The sequence below is a fragment of the Strongylocentrotus purpuratus genome, unplaced genomic scaffold (assembly GCF_000002235.5).
Source record: "Strongylocentrotus purpuratus isolate Spur 01 unplaced genomic scaffold, Spur_5.0 spur5_scaffold_6, whole genome shotgun sequence".
Lineage (NCBI taxonomy): Eukaryota > Metazoa > Echinodermata > Echinoidea > Camarodonta > Strongylocentrotidae > Strongylocentrotus > Strongylocentrotus purpuratus.
Window position 1 is genome coordinate 986,882 of NW_022145612.1, and position 20,260 is coordinate 1,007,141.

General features: G+C 38.4%; 1 protein-coding gene across 4 annotated transcripts in view; it reads right to left on the bottom strand.

The window, feature by feature from the left end:
• LOC575490 (cysteine sulfinic acid decarboxylase) overlaps positions 1–18,192 on the bottom strand; it is a 39,162-nt gene extending 20,970 nt beyond the window's left edge. The window contains exon 1 of one of the 4 annotated variants that reach the window (XM_030971999.1): positions 18,070–18,192. Coding sequence is in view for 2 of the 4 variants with exons in the window: in XM_030971995.1 (XP_030827855.1) it covers positions 6,320–6,386 (67 nt within the window). In the remaining 2 variants the exon portion in view is untranslated. Of the gene's footprint in view, positions 1–6,281; positions 6,601–6,630; positions 6,757–18,069 lie in introns of those variants that run through there. The other 3 variants (XM_030971997.1, XM_030971995.1, XM_030971998.1) reach the window with 3 other exon arrangements.
• Positions 18,193–20,260: the final 2,068 nt, after the last annotated feature.

A 20,260-nucleotide genomic window follows, 5' to 3' on the forward strand; every position in this document is an offset into this window, starting at 1 on the left:
GGTGATTTACAATCATTAAAGATCCACTGATCCGCAATAATGTTACAAACTCTGACCTGGTGATTTACAATCATTAAAGATCCACTCATCCGCAATAATGTTACAAACTCTGACCTGGTGATTTACAATCATTAAAGATCCACTGATCCGCAATAATGTTACAAACTCTGACCTGGTGATTTACAATCACAGTGTAAGAATGATCCACTGATCTGCAATAATGTGTGTCTAAACAAGACACAAAGCTGTTATTTCTTTTATTTCATTAAAATATGCACCATGGCATTATTCATCATAATTTTCTTTAATGATCAACAGATATACAGAACACAATTTCAAGTCATTTACAATGTAAAATTTGTTCCAAAAAAATAAAAGGGTCCATACTCCATAGAATGGTGAAGTGTGACGTAGACGTCATTAAAAAAAAAAAATCTGTTTTGGGAATTTCGCAACTTTTTCTCCATTTTACGAAAGAGCATCAAAATGTCCAAATGTCGAAAACCATTTGAATAGGTAAACTATTGGCTGAGATTTGACCATCTGAATAAAAAGATTTCCTGTGGGAACTCAAGTGTTATAACTTGTATTGCATAACATTACGAGTCAGAGCAATAGGCCTACAACACCGAGTCAGTCCTATAGGAAATCTATTTATTCAGATGCTCATATCTCAGCCAATACACATATTCAAATTGGTTTTCGACATTTGGACATTATTTTTGATGCTCTTTCTGAAAATGAAGAAAAAATTGAGAAATTCCAAAAATAGATTTTTACGATGTCACAGCTTCAGTACTCTATTGTACTCCTATGTAGCATTAGTAGGCCTATAAGGTACACCAGCGTTATTCAACCTTTTTTTATATACCGGTAGTCATAGCACCCTTTTATTTTTTTAAGAAATACAAAGTTCCACATGACCCAAACCATCAAGATTCGATTTGTATCACTCTGGCACTCATCAGGCAAATTGCAGAGATACATTGTACGTCTCAGAGCTGACAATTTGTGCGTGATTGATCGCACCATCAAGTTAAAATTTCAACAAATTAATAACTTTCTTATTTCAATAGTTTTTTGCTCAGACTTTCACTGCCTGTTTATCTCATTTTGTTTGCTTCTGTTGATTTAAAACCAACTTACTTAATCAGTTTGGACTCAAGTTAAGCACTGATATAAAACTAAGACATAGACCATGTCACCTATGTAAAACCAACATAGGAGGTTGTGATTGAGATAAGACACCCTAGGGCCTTGCTCTAGATAATTTGCTAAAATATCACCTTATTTTCAAGCTTTTACAGGAATTTGTGTGTTTCAGCAGCTATTTTGATATCCCAGCATAATTTCATGGATTTTTGTGAGTTGGATTGATGCTCAATTGAAGTGATTCAGAAGTTTTTCATTTGGATCAAGCTGAAAGTCCTTGGCAGCCATCTTGATTTCTCCAGACCCCATAGTCCCAGACATGCTTCTGGAAGTTTGAGTTTGTGACATCTTTTTGACTTTGGTCTGTGTATTAATTAGGTTGTTGTGTGTGGATGATAGTGTCAGTGCACATGCAGTGTACTGTGTGTGTCTGTCTGTTGACTATCCACTGTTGGCTATTTACTAGCTCCTGTGCTTGGTTGTACTTAATTGATTAAATTAATTAAGAAGTAGAGTGTCTAGTCTAGTCTATATAAAGAGGATTTTAGATCTAAATTTTGTAATTAAAAAAAAAAAATCATGGCTGCAAGTAATATCAGTGACGATTTGCTGATAATTTCCCAGACTGATTCTCAGAGCCAAACTGGTAGGGCTGACAATACAATATCGGTGTTGCAGCCCAACGGCAATGCTTCACTTTCAGTGAGTTCAGATGGAACAGCATGCATTGGCCCATGTAACTCTGTGTACAAGGACTCCACAAAGGTTGACATGTTAGAGTGTGGTTTATGTGGTGGATGGATGTGTTTCAAGTGTTTACCATACAACAAAACTGAAAAGAAGTTATTATCTAAGCCTGAGATACAGTGGAAGTGCCCCAGGTGTTTAAAAGATCCTTTGGCTCAGGCGCAGCTTCCAACTGGCATTGATAGACTTGCCAGCATTGAGAATAAGTTAGACAAGGCTATGGAAATGTTTACAACCAATATACAACTCCTGATAGGCAAAATTGACCAAAAGGCTGATAGGTCTGAGGTTGTTTCCATCCAGACACAACTCACTGCAGTCAAATCTGATTTGGACTCGCTGAAAGTGGACCGACAAACAAATGCAAACAAAGATGTTGGACTCTGTGTGAGTGAAATGGAAGAGAGAGAGGTAAGAAAACTAAATGCTGTGGTTTTCAACGTTCAGGAGAGTGATAGCATAGATGATAAGATTAGGAAAGAGGAAGATACTAACTTGTTTCAGGCAATACTCACACAGATTGATGCTCCACCCACTAAGATCATAGACGTTAGACGTTTGGGGAAATACAGCAGGGAAACGGCCGCTGGCAAACCACGCCCCCTTAGAGTTAGCACCGAAACAGTCAAAGAAAGGGACTCGATCATAAAATCAGCTCCGCGACTAAAACAATTTGTTAACACAAAGAGAGTTGTTATTCGTAGAGACTTAACCCCGATCCAAAGAGAGGAAGAAAAAAACTTATACATGGAATTGCAGGAAAAAAAGGGAGAGTCAGCCCGTCAAGGGGATATGAATGCACAGTGGGTGAGAAGGAGGGGAAGGGTGACCAACATCGGGACATATATAGAAGCAGCACAAGCAAAGAGAATGGAAACAAATGTGAGAAGAAAGACAAACAAAACACCCGTAGAACAAGCAAAAGACCTGGAGAGCCGCGAAGACTTCCCAGAAATCAACCAGTAGGTTGTAAACTTAATAAACTCAAGTGCATTTATGCAAATGTAGATTCATTATTGAATAAAAGAGATGAATTTAAATCAATCATTACTTTGTATAAACCACATATAATTGGCATTACAGAAGTTAAGCCAAAGAATTTACGTTACAATGTTGAAGTAGCTGAAGTGAAGCTAGATAGTTTCGATATTTTTCATAATCTCTACGAAAATGGCCGTGGGATTTGTTTGTATATATGTAAGAGCCTCAAAGCAGAGGCCTATACAAGTTTTTCTGTTAGTAGCTTCAAAGAAGCAGTTTTTGCCACAGTTGATTTTCAGGAAGGTGGTAAACTCCTTGTAGGTCTTTTTTATAGAAGTCCAAACGCAGATAACCGTGTAAATGATGGGTTGTGTGCACTTTTCCAAGAAGTGGGTCAGAGTACCTTTCAGGATGTTTTGTTAATTGGGGATTTTAATTTTCCAGACATAGACTGGGGATTAGAATCTTGTACAAAGGGTGTAGAGCATCCAGCTCATAAATTTATTGAGAGCACTAAAGATGCTTTCCTAGTACAGCACCAAGTTCAGCCTACACGGCACCGTAGTGGCCAATGTTCCAATGTCTTAGACTTGGTTTTTACAGCTAATGAACATGCTATTGCAGATATTACAACCTCTGCCAGTCTTGGCAGAAGTGATCATTATACATTGATTTTTGACATGAAAATAAGAGGCCAAGGCGCCAAAACTGGAGAAACAAGATACATTTATGATAAAGCAGACTATGATGCAATGTATGATAAGATTATGGAAATTGATTGGAATAATGAATTTTGGGAGATGTCCATGGAAAAATCATGGTCTTTCTTCAAAACTACACTGTTAGACATCTTTAATCGTTATACACCAAAGAAAACACTAAACGTAAGTCAGAGGAAAAAACATTGGATGAACAGAGAGACTCTGGAAGTGGTTAGAGAAAAACATAGACATTTCAGAAAGTGGCAAGAGATGAAAAGCGAAAAAAATCGGGAAAAGTATTCTAGTGCAGAAATTGAACAGCAAAGACGTTGTTATAGTAGATCCAGCAACCAAGCAAGGTGGCAGTGTAGGAAGGCGGTGAGTTCATATGAGAAATATATAGCCTCAGGAGTTAAGAAGAATGCAAGAGCCTTCTGGTCATATGTAAACTCAAAAATAACAACTCGGGAAAGTGTCTGTAATTTAACCAAACCTGATGGGAGTAAAACAGAAACGGATCAGGAGAAGGCTGAGGTTTTGCAAGATTTCTTCTCTTCAGTTTTCACCCAGGAAGATTTACAAGATATTCCTCTCCTTTAGATGTTGAATTTGACACTCCACTAGACGACATACAGATTACGTCAGGAGATGTGTTTGAATTATTGCGTAGACTTAAGCCTAATAAATCTCCGGGGCCTGACAAAATACATCCCCGTCTACTAAAAGAACTAGCAGATGTGTTAGCTCTACCGATTTCTTTGCTGTTCCAAAAGAGTCTTGAAAGTAAACAGTTACCCCAGGACTGGAAATCTGCAAATGTTACCCCGATTTTCAAGAAAGGTAACAAAAGTGATAGTAAAAATTATAGGCCAGTTAGTCTAACAAGCATTATTTGTAAAATGATGGAGAATCTTATGCGTAAGCAATTGCTTGACCATCTTATGACGAATGATTTGATTTCAGTTCACCAGCATGGGTTTGTAGTTGGTCGGTCTTGCATCACCAATCTTTTAGAAGTGTTGGACCAGTGGACACAGATTTTGGATGATGGAGGCACAGTAGATGCCATATATTTGGACTTCATGAAGGCGTTCGATACGGTGCCTCACCACCGACTGCTTCTCAAATTAGAATCGTATGGAGTTCGTGGGAATGTACTTGCATGGTTAGAGTCTTTTCTGAGTGGACGGCAGCAAAGAGTAGTGGTCAGAGGCAAGCAGTCTAAGTGGGGCAAAGTCCTGAGTGGAGTGCCGCAGGGCAGTGTGTTGGGTCCATGTTTATTTTTGCTATTTGTCAATGACCTTCCAAAAGTTGTCAACTCAAATATTTCGATGTTTGCAGACGACACAAAGTTGTATGTCCGTGCTGATACTGCAGATTTAAGAAAGCAACTTCAAGAGGATCTGTCACGTATGGAAGAATGGGCTGAGAAATGGCAGCTTTGCTTTCATCCTGATAAGTGTACTGTTTTAAGGCTTGGGAAGTTACCGGCAGAAGCCTCTACAGACTATTGTATGAAAAAGGGGACAGACTCTGTAACACTATCTGTTACAAAAGTAGAAAAGGACCTAGGTGTCCTAGTAGATTCACAACTATCATTTAAAGATCACATTTCCCAAACAGTTCTCAAAGCGAATCGAGTACTTGGAGTTATCCGTAGGACATTTATGTACCTCAATACTGATACTATGCCGTTTTTGTTTAAAGGCCTCGTTAGGCCCATTTTAGAATATGGACAAGCCGCATGGTCCCCATACAGATTAGGAGAACAGAGAATGTTGGAGAGCGTACAAAGACGTGCAACAAAGATTATTCCTGGCCTTAGAAATTTAACATACCAGGAGCGCTTGACCAAACTCAAACTACCAACTCTTGTTCACAGGCGTAAAAGGGGGGACATGATCGATGTGTATAAGTACGTGAATGGCTTGTACACTGTGCAAGAGATGCCCTTTAAGATGAGTACAGAAGATCGAACTCGAGGTCACTCTAGAAAACTTGAAAAGAAATATTCAAGGCTAGATATAAGAAAATACTTTTTTAGCAATAGAGTCGTGGAACTGTGGAACGGTCTCCCAGAAAACGTTGTGGCAGCTGGGTCGGTAAACTCTTTTAAGAATAGACTTGATAGTCACTGGTCAAAGAGTGTACCAGTAAGCCTTCTGTATGAGCCGGTCTAGGTGTTGTCTATTGTCTCATGTTATTACACAACCTCCTCCCTCCACAAAATAGCAGTAATCACGGAAGAATCCTGGATCGATGAACAGGCTTAGACCTACAACATCGTGTTTTAAAGTAAAGTAAAGTAAAGTAAAGATCAAAGATAAACTTGAGTTCTGGTAATGCGATTGCATTGTGAAAGAAAAGGTGTGGAATGGATCAGAAAGGTTGATCATATAGCATGCAAGTAATGGTGTGTAATGCAAGGTTCTGGAGTCATCAAAATCATCATAAATTTGGCAGAGTCTTGGTAAAATAACAATCACTTACACAGAAAGATGTATATGGGACAACACACATGGTGTCGGGGCTAGTACTACCCTGATTTCCTTATCTTTCTATGCTCATTACTCAGCCAGTAGACCTCTTTACATTTTCTTCTAAAATTGTTTGGCACATGACATTTATTTAATATTTGTAATATTGAACATTCAGTGTGAGTTTCGTTAGATTCTGTGAGAATTCATTTTCTTTTTTTACCAGAACTCAAGTTTATCTTCGAGATGATTCAACTTAACCCCAGCTCAGCCCAGCAGCAATCGACGTCCCGGATCCCCGGCCCTTCCCTCCCATCGACATCGCCATCGGGTCTGGGAGTGGGAAGAAGAGCTCTGCTCTGTCGGGTAACTTTATACCCGCTACACAGCTCAAGTGCAGGCTAGGCAGTACCGTCTTGGCCGCCGCCGGGCGTTACGACTCAACGGAGCTTCGCGGAGCAATGCATGAATGCTACTTGTCAAAATACTAGACTAACTAGCTACGACATTTAATTGTAATGGTTGTAAACTGAAGGTTGATGCAAAAATTGCGAATATTTCCACAGACTTACAGTGTAATTTCGCCATGATTTTACAGAGTATGGGTAATTGCACACACGGTCAACCATAATGATGGCTAAGATTTATCGCACATCAATATGTAAACATCGTGAACAATACCATGTTAATACGTGCGCGAACGCGCGCGCGATGGTGATATTGGTGGTATATAATTTGTCAATTAAATCATGATAATTGTATGCCATGCATGCATGTGACATGCATGCAACTTGTCAACAAATGGTTTAAATGGAACTAAGCAACTTCCAATTGCCTTCTCGACTTGAAAAGATCGCGTGCAAAATCTATCTCGACAATTGATCGAACCAAGACAGGTTTTCTTTTAAATTTTGGTTATTTGTACTATCTATCTACTAGCTTGGAATAGACTGGTTTACATTCAAATTTATGAAAGTATTCCTGCATGCACTGGGAGGTAGAGACGAGTTATTATTATTATTAGTATTATTATTATTATTTATTCAACCATTCATATATAAAAAGCACAACTACAATATAGCATAGCAAGAGACAAGTACATAATAGGGAGCAGCAAGTGGGTGAGGGTACTGCACAAAAGTGAAGTTCATCACTGTTGCCCGGAGGCATGTGCCCCCACACATGCTACTCCCAGTACATAATCAAAAAATCTATACATAGAATATTGCACATGATAAAAGGGGGAAGATAACAAAATAAGTTGGAATAAAAATTGAATATAAAAAAGTTAATTTAAAAATGATTTAAAGAAAATATCTGTTTTCACGCTGGCAATATTTTGCTTAACCCCGTACTATAGGTGGGGTTAAGGGGGGGGGGGGGTCTTAGCCCCACCTATAATACGGGGTTAAGCCTATTCCACTATTTCTGTTCAGACTGGTTTTTACCAAAGTGGGCTAAAGTTGGCTAACCCCACCTATAATACGGGGTTAACTAACCCTGCAAAATAGCAGGGCTAACTCCTATTTGTGTTGTTTTCGTTTTTTTACCATTTGTATAAAACTGCTATTTTGTTTGTAACTACTCTTAATGTCAGTCTGTATTTGTATTTTCCATTCTTATGCAGGACCATTATGTAAAACAGCCTGCGAGCTGATTAATGTAATCCTGTTAAAAGATGTTTTAATAAATAAATAAATAAATAAATTATCTTTTGCAATACGTCTATATAGACGATAAACTCACGACAATTTACAATTGTCATGAATCATTGTCTTTAAGCTTACCATTAAATGCATCTGGTTCGAATTTTGCTTAGGTATTTGGTACGTGATGATTTAAATGGTAGAAATGAACTTGTGTCCTATTCATTTTAGTCTTATTCATTTGCATTATGTTTTATTCATTCGAGTTCTAATGTTTCTGACTGTTTTCAAGACAATATTTTTTTTGTCGATCATAGTTCTATGTAGCTTGATATCTCACGGTAATTTTGAGAGAAAAGCAATGCAAGCAATGATTTCTGAATTGTAGCGACAATCGCGTTCGATTTTGCTGTTCTTCAATATTATTTGACAAGCAGTATTATTTAATTTTTCAAGGACTCGTGATAAATTCTTTTAACAGTTTATTACTCTCGGTTGATTCTTTTGTTCGGATTATTTGGCGGGGAAAATAGAAGTGAATGTATTATTATTATTATTTGTTCATTGTCTCTACGATGCTCTTTGAATCAAAAACAGCTTTTAGTGTATAGGCTTCCTGAAAGAAATTTCAATTGTTGTTAACAAAAATGTTGGTTGCACTCTGTAGATTATGATGATGTGTTTGATCTTTTTTTCAATACAAGATCAAACACATGATGAAAATCTACTGGCTGCATGCCAATAAGTTCTTGACAACAATAACAAAATGTGAGCTAGTGCTATTCGGTGTGGCGTACACATGGCAATCACATGGTAGATAAAATTATGATCATCAGTACTGGGTCAAATAAATTAAAGAGAACTGAATTTGAACCCGGGCCATAGGCTACCCTCTCTCGTTCTCTCTCCCTCTCTCTCCCTCTTCGTCGCCTTACTTTTCCCTCTCTTACCTCCCTGTGCATTTGTATGCCTCGATAATACAAAAAATAAACAATAAGATTCTTCCTCTTCCCCTCCTTCTTCCTAGTACATGTAGTAGGAGTAGTACTAGAAGCAGTATCACAATAATAATGACAACAATTATTATTATGGTTGGTGGTGTTACTAATGTTATTTTTGTAATTATCAGGTGGGCTGTAAATCGTACAGACCACCTTATAATTTCGTTAGAATTGCCTTTGTTTATTTATTTATTTATTATCAGGTGGGCTGTAGATCGTACAGACCACCTTATAATTTCGTTAGATTTACCTTTATTATCAGGTGGGCTGTATCTTATACGGACCACCTTATAATTTTGTTAAAATCGCCTTTATTATTCTTTATTGTTAGGTGGGCTGTATATCGTACAGACCACCTTATAATTTCGTTAGAACTGCCTTTATTATTTATTTATTCATCAGGTGGGCTGTATATCGTACAGACCACCTTATAATTTCGTTAGAATTACCTTCATTTATTTATCAGGTGGGCTGTATATCGTACAGACCACTTCATAATTTCGTTAGAATTACCTTTATTTATTTATCAGGTGGGCTGTATCTAATACAGACCACCTTATAATTTTGTTAAAATTGCCTTTATTATCAGGTGGGATGTATATCGTACAGACCACCTTACAATTTCGTTAGAATTGCCTTTATTATTTATTTTACTTATTTCAAACCACTTTTTTGTAAGCACGATTACTTGAAAATGGCTTAATCAAATGCCTTCAAATTTGGCACACATAATATGTGTGCCAAATAATAATAATACATATTATGTATAGGCATATGTACAAAGTACAATATCGTTTTCAACATTGACCTTCACTGATGACGTCATCTAGGCGCCATTTGTTAAAATTTTACGAAAATCAACTCACGATCATATCTTCATAACCAAAATTAATTTCACATTCATATTTATCATGATCAAGGTCAATATCCGTCCGGTCAATTTCAGTTAAAAAAACGCGCGCGTCAGTATGCGCGCAAAATTTCAAAATGCTCAAAATCGTCTCAAATTTTTTTTGCATACGTTTCAGGTCATTTTAAGCATTTTATACAAAATCGTGCACACGCGCATACGCGCGCGTTTTCGCGCGTAACACCATTACATAACAAAGAATCGCCAATTTTTTTTTCTTTCATGATAATTCCCATATTTTTTCAAACAATTTGATACTTTGTTCATCTCTTTATGACCATTAATTTTAAGATGAGCGTCCATTCAAGATAAACGTCCGTGCGCGCGAGCTCTTATATTACATAGCATATATTGGCAAAAACATGCCTATACAAAATCCATTATAGCTCTTTGGAATGCACCGGGATCCTCAATTTGTTTTCATATTTAGATAGAGTATGAGTCGGAGATATGATTTCATGTCTCATTTGGCCATTAATTGTATCGTGACATCATCACAATGGCCTTGGAACTCAAAATACGAATTTGCATATTATGACGTCAGCATATTTATGGAAAATTGATGGTATCTCTGTAAATATTGATCAATTTTCTTCAAAATTTCGATATGTTGTAGCTAAGAAAACTTTCTACAAGCTTAGTAATAACCATTTTTCATTTTGATGACGTCATCATAGTGAAAATCTCGATTAAAGGCCTCATGTCAAAAGGCCTTCATAATTTGCGTTATCCCTATAGAAGGTGAATTTCGTTCACGTCATGAAACTACATGATATTGTTTTTTAAAAAATTTTAAGCAGTATCTCACTTATTTTTGCTCTATTTTGTCTCAAATTTAAGTTGACCAGCCCACCTATACTTGTTCCAAACAAGTATTATATGTCTAGTTATACTTGTATTAGTGGGGGCTGTTAGGGATATTTTGGTGCAGATTCTTCTAAAAGCACAACATTTGCCCCAGAGGTAGATTATACCATGCTATAACGATTTCTGTCGGACGCCAAGAAGGGCGCTCTCTGGGACTGCCATATTGGGCAAATCCAAAATGGCCGCCATCTGAGTTAAAGGTCAAGCGTAGTTCCAAAATGAAAAGCGCTTGTATGATTATAGTTTATATATTTATTGGGTTTTGGGGTCAGAGAATCTGATTTTGATGTTCTTTCATTGATTTGAGGTCTCCTTGGGGCTGCCTTACTGGTCATATTGGTCAAATCCAAAATGGCCGCCATCTGAGTTACAGGTCAAGTATAGTTATGAAAGGAAATGGGATAGTATGATAAAAGTTGATGAATTCATTGGGTTTCAGGGGTCGGATAATCTGATTATGATGTTCTTTTATCCATAAGCGAGTTCGTAATTGCACACTCCGCATGCGCCAAAATAGGGAACGAACTTTTACAAAGGTCACATGAACATAAAGAGAGCTGAGAGAGGAACTGTAATTTTTTTTGTGTGCTGGCCTTTCCTTTGTGAATGATCACATCTGACACATCAGTCACCGAAAATCATTTCTGAATGTCGGAATTGGTTCTTTATAGTAAACTTTACTTGAAATCTGGTCATCGGTAAAGTATTATCGGCATTATCGTGATCCAAGTCCCCAGGGACTCGACCTTTATGTCTAGACGTTGCATAATGCAATTCGTATTGGTATTTTATTCCATCTCAGAGTGATTATAGACGATATTTATATGGATAATAAAGATAAAACTGTCGGGGTCTTTGAATGCTTAAAAACAAATCCAACAAGCTGTTTATTTCTTTATTCATGGTCTGTTTCTACTGTTTATCTATTTTCCTTGCCAATCCTCGAAAACGAATTTATTATGCATTTCACAGAGGAAAGTTTGCATATTGATGAAACATATGGGCGCAGGCCAAGATTTAAACCCACTCAAGTGTGAATTTGGCGCATTTTCCCTCATCTTCTTCAACCAGGAAATGGACTTCATTGTAGCCTTAGGACAGGATGGTGAAATAAAATTGATAAAAGAACATCATAATCAGATTATCCGACCCCGGAAACCCCATGAATTCATCAACTTTTATCATACTGGTCCTTTTCCTTTTGAAATTACGCTTGACCTTTAACTCGGATGGCCAATACATGACAATACATGACAATAGCATGACAGCCCCAAGGAGACCTACAATTGATACAAGCAACATCATAATCAGATTCTCTGACCCAGAAAACCCCCTTACTATATAATTTTTTTAAAATCATTTTTGCTCTTTTCCTTTTGGAACTACTATTGATCTGTAACTATCAGATGGCGGCCATTTTGGATTTGACCAATATTACCAGTATGACCCGAGGAGATCTCAAATCGATGAAAGAATATCATAATCAGATTCTCTGACCCCGAAAACCCCATAAATATATAAACTTTTATCATACTAGCCCATTTTCTTTCGTAACTACACTTGACCTGTAACTATCAGATGGCGGACATTTTGGATTTGACCAATATGACCAGTATGGCAGCCCCAAGGAGATCTCAAATTGATGAAAGAATATCATAATCAGATTCTCTGACCCCCAAAACCCCATAGATATATAAACTTTTATCATACTAGCCCATTTCCTTTCGTAACTACACTTGATGTGTAACTATCAGATGGCGGCCATTTTGGATTTGACCAATATGACCAGTATGGCAGACCCTAGGAGACCTCAAATCGATGAAAGAACATCAAAATCAGATTCTCTGACCCCCAAAACCCCATAAATATATAAACTATTATCATACAACCGCTTTTCCTTTTGGACAACGCTTGACCTTTAACTCAGATGGCGGCCATTTTGGATTTGCCCAATATGGCATACCCAGAGGGTGCCCTTCTTGGTGTCCGGAAGAAATCGTAAAAGTATGGTATAAACTACCTCTGGGCCAAATTGTGTGCTTTTAGAAGAATCTGCACCAAACAACCCCTATTTAGCCCTAACAGCCTCCACTATATTGATTATCACTGGCGTACTGGTGGGGGGGGGGGGCGCCAGCCCCCCCCCCCCCCCAAATAAAATTGAACCATGACTTATTTTCACAAGTAATGTATAAATGTTCGTGATATCACATGATTTTCCACAAAATGCTAGTTTCTCGATTATTTCTTGCAAACTGACCCATTCCCAAATAGCCAGGAAGAGCATATGTTTTTGTTATAGTCACTAAGGGCCTTATAGTGGCCACTAACAGTAATACTAATTCATTTCCAGAAGCTACAGTGCAAAGCACTGCAGGGAGATAACATGCTACCCACCACTCGGACTGAGCATGCACATATTTGCAAACGAGCGTTCCATACTTACATCATGTAACACTGCACATAAACCGTTAAGGGGCCCAGTGGGGGGAATTGAATTCAGACAAGATTAAGAGTAGAGAACGGTACAACGAATCGTCTTCTTTCTCTAATAATTTAATGAAATGGCAAAGCTTCCGCGCTTCGCACGGGAGGGGGGTTGGGAACTAATTTCAGACTAGGATTAAGAGTCGAGAAAGGTACAACGGATCGTCTTAATCTTTCTCTAATAATAAATGAAACGCGAAAATGATTTCAGACAAGGATTAAGACTAATAATTAAATGAAACGACAAAGCTTCCGCGCTTCGCGTGGGAGGGGGGGGGGCTGAATTAAGACAAAGACACAATAAACGATTCGTCTTCTAATAATTTAATGTAACTTGAAAGCTTCCGCGTTCAATTGGGTTCAATTTGTAGACATTTGGACATATTCGGCGGCCTCTACACCCTCCCCCCCCCCCCCCCCCCCCACTGAAAAAGATCTAGCGACGCACCTGATAACGACACAGTTTTTATACTCGAGATAATTTTTGCAAGTACTACTGGTGAAGTACCGGACCACCGTCTTTTGCATTGTGCGGCATCAAAGCATAATTTATACGTCTCACGACATGACAGATCACTTTTTCTCTAACTTCTAACCAATCAGAAGGCCTCTTTTTTCCATAAAGGGCCGGTGGACATTAATGCGCCAAATGTGGTTCTAAAATTGCAAACGATTCTTGGAAGGGGTAGGAGAAAGCGATTTTACGTCATATTACTCCAGGAAGTGCCTGAAAATGCGTCTAATTTGGTTCTAAAGTTGCAAATGCTTCTTACTCTGGGAGGGGGTCAGAACCCCCTCCCAGACCCACCCCTGCTTGGTCGCTCCGCTCCCTCGCCGTTAAAGCCTCGTTCTGTCACTTCATCGTTTTACATAATATTTCACCCAATGCCATTTTGTGCCCCCCCCCCCTCCGGTAAGAAATTCCTGGATCCGCCACTGATGCCCATACCCCTTGAGCTTCGGGGGCTGCGCCCCTTGAACCCCGCCGGGTTTTGCCCCTAGACCCCACTTTGAGAAACGTTCAGCGGGGCCTGCATGTTAGAGTGGGGGGATTCAGATTTTTTTTTTGTCAGCCCCCCCCCCCCCAAACGTTTTTGCTCATTACGCCACTGTTGACTATGTGTGGAGTAGAGTACGGACATTCGGTGCGGCAGGCGGACTATTGGTGCGAGACCTCTTCCGCACGGATTATCCGTCAGACATTTGAGGCGCGCACGGAATGTCCGACACGGACATTCTGCGCGGATAAAATCCGCACCGATCGTCCGCTCTCGATCGATCTCTAATAGTCGGACGATCGGTGCGGGTTACATTCTACGCGGTCACACCGGAATAGGCGCTAGTACGGGACTAAAAACAGCGTGTGTGAAATACCAAAAAAATAGCCCGGGTTAAGGATAGTACGGGGCTAAGCAAAGTACGGGGTTAAGCAAAACCAGTGTGAAAAGAGTATAATTAACCTATATTATAATGAAGGAGTTACAATACTTGGAATCCAGCCTGCACAGCTATGTCGGGCAAGCCTCAGGCAAGCTTTCATGTCGTCAACACCAATCTTTATTCAAAAGTATGCATACTATTTTAAAATGTTACTAAATCGGTCTATTCCAAGCTATTCTTCCATCTAGTTACATGCTCAAAAACCGCTGTGAGCTGTATATCATAGTTATGCTCCCCTATATAACTCCCCGTTATCTCTCTCCAGGCGCGTACGCAGAGGGGGGGGGGGGGGGGGGGGGGGGGGGGGGGGGGGGGGGGGGGGTTTACCCCCCCCCCCTTTGGTAATTTTATGTATGTAACCCCCCTTAAAAAACCTAAACCCCCCCCCCCCCCCCCCCCCCCCCTTTTGATTTTTTTTTTTTTTTTTTTTTTTTTTTTTTTAATAAAAAATTAAAATAAAAAAAATAAAAAAAATTATGCCCACGGCCGACCTAAAAAAGGTGACCTTAACCCCCCCAACTGAGCAAAATGTCACATTTCAAAATTTCGAGACCAAAAAAAAAAAAAAAAATGTCCTCCAACCCCCCCCCCCCCCCCCCCCTGAGTCGTTGCGATTTTTTGGGGACCAAAAAAAAAAAAAGAAAAGTGACCTCTGATGCGCGGCAGGTTGCACCCCTCTCTTCCAAGTTATTAACTTTTTCAAGTCACCCTTAATAAAGATAACATTTCAGAGAATAATAGTGGTAATAACATCAATAACATGCTAAATGTTAATCCTGACTCTTGCCTACAATGTAGGCCTACCAGACTGATATCGTCTATTTTTAAACGAAATTTAGACATTATCAAAACAAATCCAATGGTGAGGGATATAAAATTGTGAAAGTAATATGTAACCAGTGGGCGAATGCATTAATAAGCAACCAAGAAAGGTTCATGTAGACAGAAAATTCTTATTTCCTCGTGATAGAAACATACATTATATGAATATTGTTGTCTCCAAACAACATTCATCGTGAAAAACCCATTCCAATATTCTGTGTAAGGAGATCTCCAAGAAACCATAGTTCTCATTAGTAAATTAAAAATAAACATTTTGCTTTTGGTTCCAAGCGCGTAGCAAGGATTTCATTTTAGGGGGGCGGCAGTGAGCACGCGAAGCGTGCGATTCTCCTACCCCTAGGGGGTGGGTGCAGGGAGGGGGAGTTCCCCCTTTGACGTTTCATTAAATTATTAGAGAAAGAAGACGATTCGTTGTACTGTTCTCGACTCTTAATCCTTGTTTGGTTCCCCTTCCTCCGCGCGTAGCGCTGAAACTTTGACGTTTCATTAAAATTATACGAGAAAGAAAACGATACGTTGTACCGTTCTCGACTCTAAATCCTTGTTTGAATTCAGTCCCCCCCCCCTCCCGCGCAAAGCGCGGAAGCTTTGACGTTTCATAAACTATTAGAGAAAGAAAACGATTCGTTGTACCGTTCTCGACTCTTAATCCTTATCTGAATTCAGTTCCCCCTCCCCCCCCCCCGTTCTCGACTCTTAATCCTTTTTCTTCCTACGTCCTCTTCTTTCTTCTTTCTATTTTTGTTTTGTTTTTGGTCGGCGTTTTATTTTTTGAGGGGGCGACCGCCCCCACTGCCCCCCCCCCTCCCCTGGCTACGCGCCTGTTTGGTTCTTCATTTGATTCTCTTCCTTCTTTAATTAAACCAACTGAATCCTCTCTGCGGGAAACTCAATTCAATGAAACAGAATATCAATAATGCAAAATTTAGTTCTCAAAATGACAGAAAATTTCTAATCCTGATCTCATACAAACTGTCTGTTTCTTAAAAACATAATATAAAACTTACGTTCCAACTACCTATCAACAAAACTTCCATTATCTCCTTCTTCACCCAGATATACTTATGATACCAGATGAACGCAAAAATATTAAAAATGAAACAGGAACCTACTGGAAAGCATAGCTTGTTTTTGTAGGTTCCCAAGAATAAATATACTATGAACATTATTTTCATAAATCATTTTAAAGTGTCTTAATAATCACAGTAAAATAGATATAGTATAATAACATATTTTCATAAACCATTTCAAAGTATCTAAATAATCAAATTATACAAAAAGGAAAGAATGACAAAACGGGACACAAAGGACTGGAAACTGACATAATAAGATAAAACAAGACATGACATATTGCGAGTAATAACTATTCATCGGGCTCTCATCATTAATATTTCTCTTCATTTTTTGTTTGTTTTTTATGGTGAATTATTGGGGGGGGGGGCTGATTGTACAGGTCATCCCCCATCTGAAATATTTGGGGAAAACTGAATTCAGACAAGGATTAAGAGTCGAAAACACTACAAGAACGGAATTCAGCCGAGGATTAAGTGTAATTCACTCATATAGCACCATTTCTATGGAATTCCCTCCCAAACTCATTACGTTGTATATCTAATATTGAAACATTCATATCTGAACTAAAAACTCATCTATTCAAATTAGCACATCAATAGTATTTAAGGATAAGTAATGTTATAATTTTTCTTTTTGTAAGCACTTCATTGTTTCCTATTATTGTTTTTGTTTCATCTTCCTTTTATGATCGTGTTATACTTTATATAATTATGTAAATTGTAAAGCGCATTGAAATGTCAACAGACATGAAATGTGCTATAAAAGAACAAATTATTATTAATTAATTTAATGAAACGACGAAGCTTCCACGCTTTGCACGGGAGGGGGAAACTGAATTCAGACAAGGATTAAGACACGAAAACAGTACAACGAATCGTTTTCTTTCTCTAATAATCAAATGAAACGTCGAGGCTATTGCGCTTCGTGCGGAAGAAATAATTTAACTCCTGGCCCCGGGTTTATAGGGTTAGATTTGTAGACATTGTAGACACGCGTGGCAACCACCCCTGTGTTGTTCTTTAGTATTTTCTCAAGCGCTTGAGAATCTTCAAAGGTTTTTGTCGCCGCTCCGACCCCCCCCCCCCCGCCCGAGTGATGTCATCAAGATAAAAGACAAAAGTGTTGATTAAAAAAAGAAAGAAAAAAAAATGACTAATCCTTCGAAAAGTCAAAGATAACTGTTAAAACGAGCCAGTAGCTATATCCAGGAACTGCATTTTCTGGAGAACAGAATTCTACCTCAAAAGGTGATCCCCTCCCCCCCCCCCCGAGTGTGTAATATGCATCCGAAGCCTGTACTTGCCCTTGAAGCTCATCAATATCCACCTTGTATACTACAAATTAAACCCGACGCTGAGTTTCGTCTTGTGTTCAAAACCGGTTTAAACAGTTAGTCTTAAAGGTATAAAGATCTGATCTTAGACATGGATCGGTAGTAAAATACAGATATTCGATAACATTTGCAATGTAATTAGGCCTTCAAATCATCAATTATTTTGTATTTCGAGGAGAATTTGACTACATGAAAAATCATCTCTGATGTGCAAAAAAGGAAAATTAATAATCCATTTTAATATCCGATTTGTATAAATCTATTCAGATTAAAATGCATATTTTTTTTAAACAATTATTATATAGGCCTGCTTTCCTCCTTTATTGTATTACTGTTCATCAAATCGCATTGATTATAGAAACAATTATGTAACAAAAAAAAAACTACTGCCATTGATTGTTTGCACCTACTTGAATAAGAGTTGAATGTCTTCTGTGCCTTGGTTTGGTATCCGGGTTCGATGCTCTACCAACAAGCTGGTGTTTACCCTCGAGAGAAAAAGTGCTCCACCCGGCCGTCTGCAACACAAACTCAGTCTGAACTGATCTTCGCACTATATAATTATGCACTCTGTCGACATCGCGTGAAAACATGGCGCATGTACGGAATTACCGAAGAAGTGCTTACGATATTCATCCGCTATATACGCAAGATAATACATCCCTACTTACCACATCAAAAGAGATCTATTTTGTTTCAGCATAGGCCTATATTGTACACTGTTGTTGAACATTGATCTAATGGGGCTTAAAATGAGGGAGGAAAGTAAAAACTCGTTCTCTGATGAATTACTGAGAGGATCTGCACGATTTGTTTTGTATCGGCAGTTCTGCAGCGATGTCTTTTTTCACAGGCTACTTTAGGTTTTGTTAATCTGTTTTTATTTCATGGAACACAATTAAAATATCGAGCACTTAATCATAATTATAGTTATAACTAGTTCTATTGAATGTGTTGCTGTTGTTAGTTATTCTGTCTTGTATTATTCCACCCGGAATCACTAAATTCCTGCATTTTTTAATGCACTTATCTAGTGATAATATTTATAAGACAGAATGCTGTTGTGAATTAGTGCTATTAAATGTGTTGTTAGTTATTCTGTCTTGTATTATTCCACACGGAATCACTAAGTACCTGCATTTTAGAACCACACTTTCAAAATGCACTTATTCCCTATTGTGAGACAATTACGTTTTTATTGAATAATGTTACTAAGTAGTAATAAGTACTAACTTAATGTTACGGATATACTTGATGTAGAAGTAAAGCATCGACGAAAATACCTCCTTTGTTTACTATGTTATTAAAGATCGACCGTGGATGGGGCACTATAATTTTAAGTCATTGGATGATGAGTTTCCCAAAGCAGAACGCCGACAGGAGGCCGTCCTCTCTCGTGCAAGTTTCAACTATATCCACCTCTATAGAATTTGGAGTTGAGAGAGAGAACCAATCGAGCCTGGTCTCTTTGTTTTTTTAAATTTCATTTGTACACGTAAATTTATAAATTAATAAATGAATTAAAAATAAAAAAAGAAATACATAAGTGAATAGTGAATAAAAACACGCTGTTATTAGAAAGGGCTTTTTTTTCTAGCAAATCCGTATAGATATAAAGCTTAAAAATGTATTCCGAAATGTAACAACATAAACCATCGATACGAACAAACCCTATTTCCTTACCATTCTGAATATTTCTCCCTTTTATAACAAGAGCGAGCCTCTTAGAGGATATAGTATTGATAAAGACCGTCATATCAATTTAAATACCGTCATTAAAACAAAAATATTTCAGATATGACAAAGTTGTTGCATCCGATAGTTCCAATTCATTTTCGGCTTGCCTCGTAGTTTTGCAATATCATCCAAATTTAGCTAAACATATTAAAGTTAAAAAATGTAACATTTAAGCTATGCCCTCACTACCCAACAACCTTCCAAACGATCTATACATCCATCAATAACTCAGTGGCGGATCCAGGGGGGGGGGGGGGGGGGGGGGGGCCCGGCCCCCCCCCCCTTGAGAAAAAAAATCATGCAAAATCACGCGATTTTTACCTTTTTTGGGGGTTGGGGCCCCCCCCCTTGGCGCTCAAGGGGGGGGGGGGTGTGCAAATTTTAAAATTTGCTCACTACCCCCCCCCCCCCCACTGAGCGACTTTTCGGCCGGCGCGATTTTCAAATTTTCGGGAGCAAAAAAAAAAAAAAGTTGGGCCCCCTCCCCTAAGAAATCCTGGATCCGCGCCTGAATAAACTACTCAACTAGTTAATCAATCAATTGATCAACCAATCAACTAGTCAATCGATTTCATCAATCAGTCAACAATATTAAGCAATCAATCAATCACCAAGTCAGTCAATCAATCAATACAAAATTAATCAATCAAAATTGAATTAATCAATTAACCATTCAGTCAGTCTGTCAATCAATCTTATCAACCAACCAATCAATCAACTTTTTAACCAATCATTCAACCAATCAATCAATCTCATCGACCAATCAATTTCATCCATCAACCAATCAATCAACCAATCAATTTCATCCATCAACCAATTAATCAACCAATCAATCAATTTCATCCATCAGCCAATCATTCAACC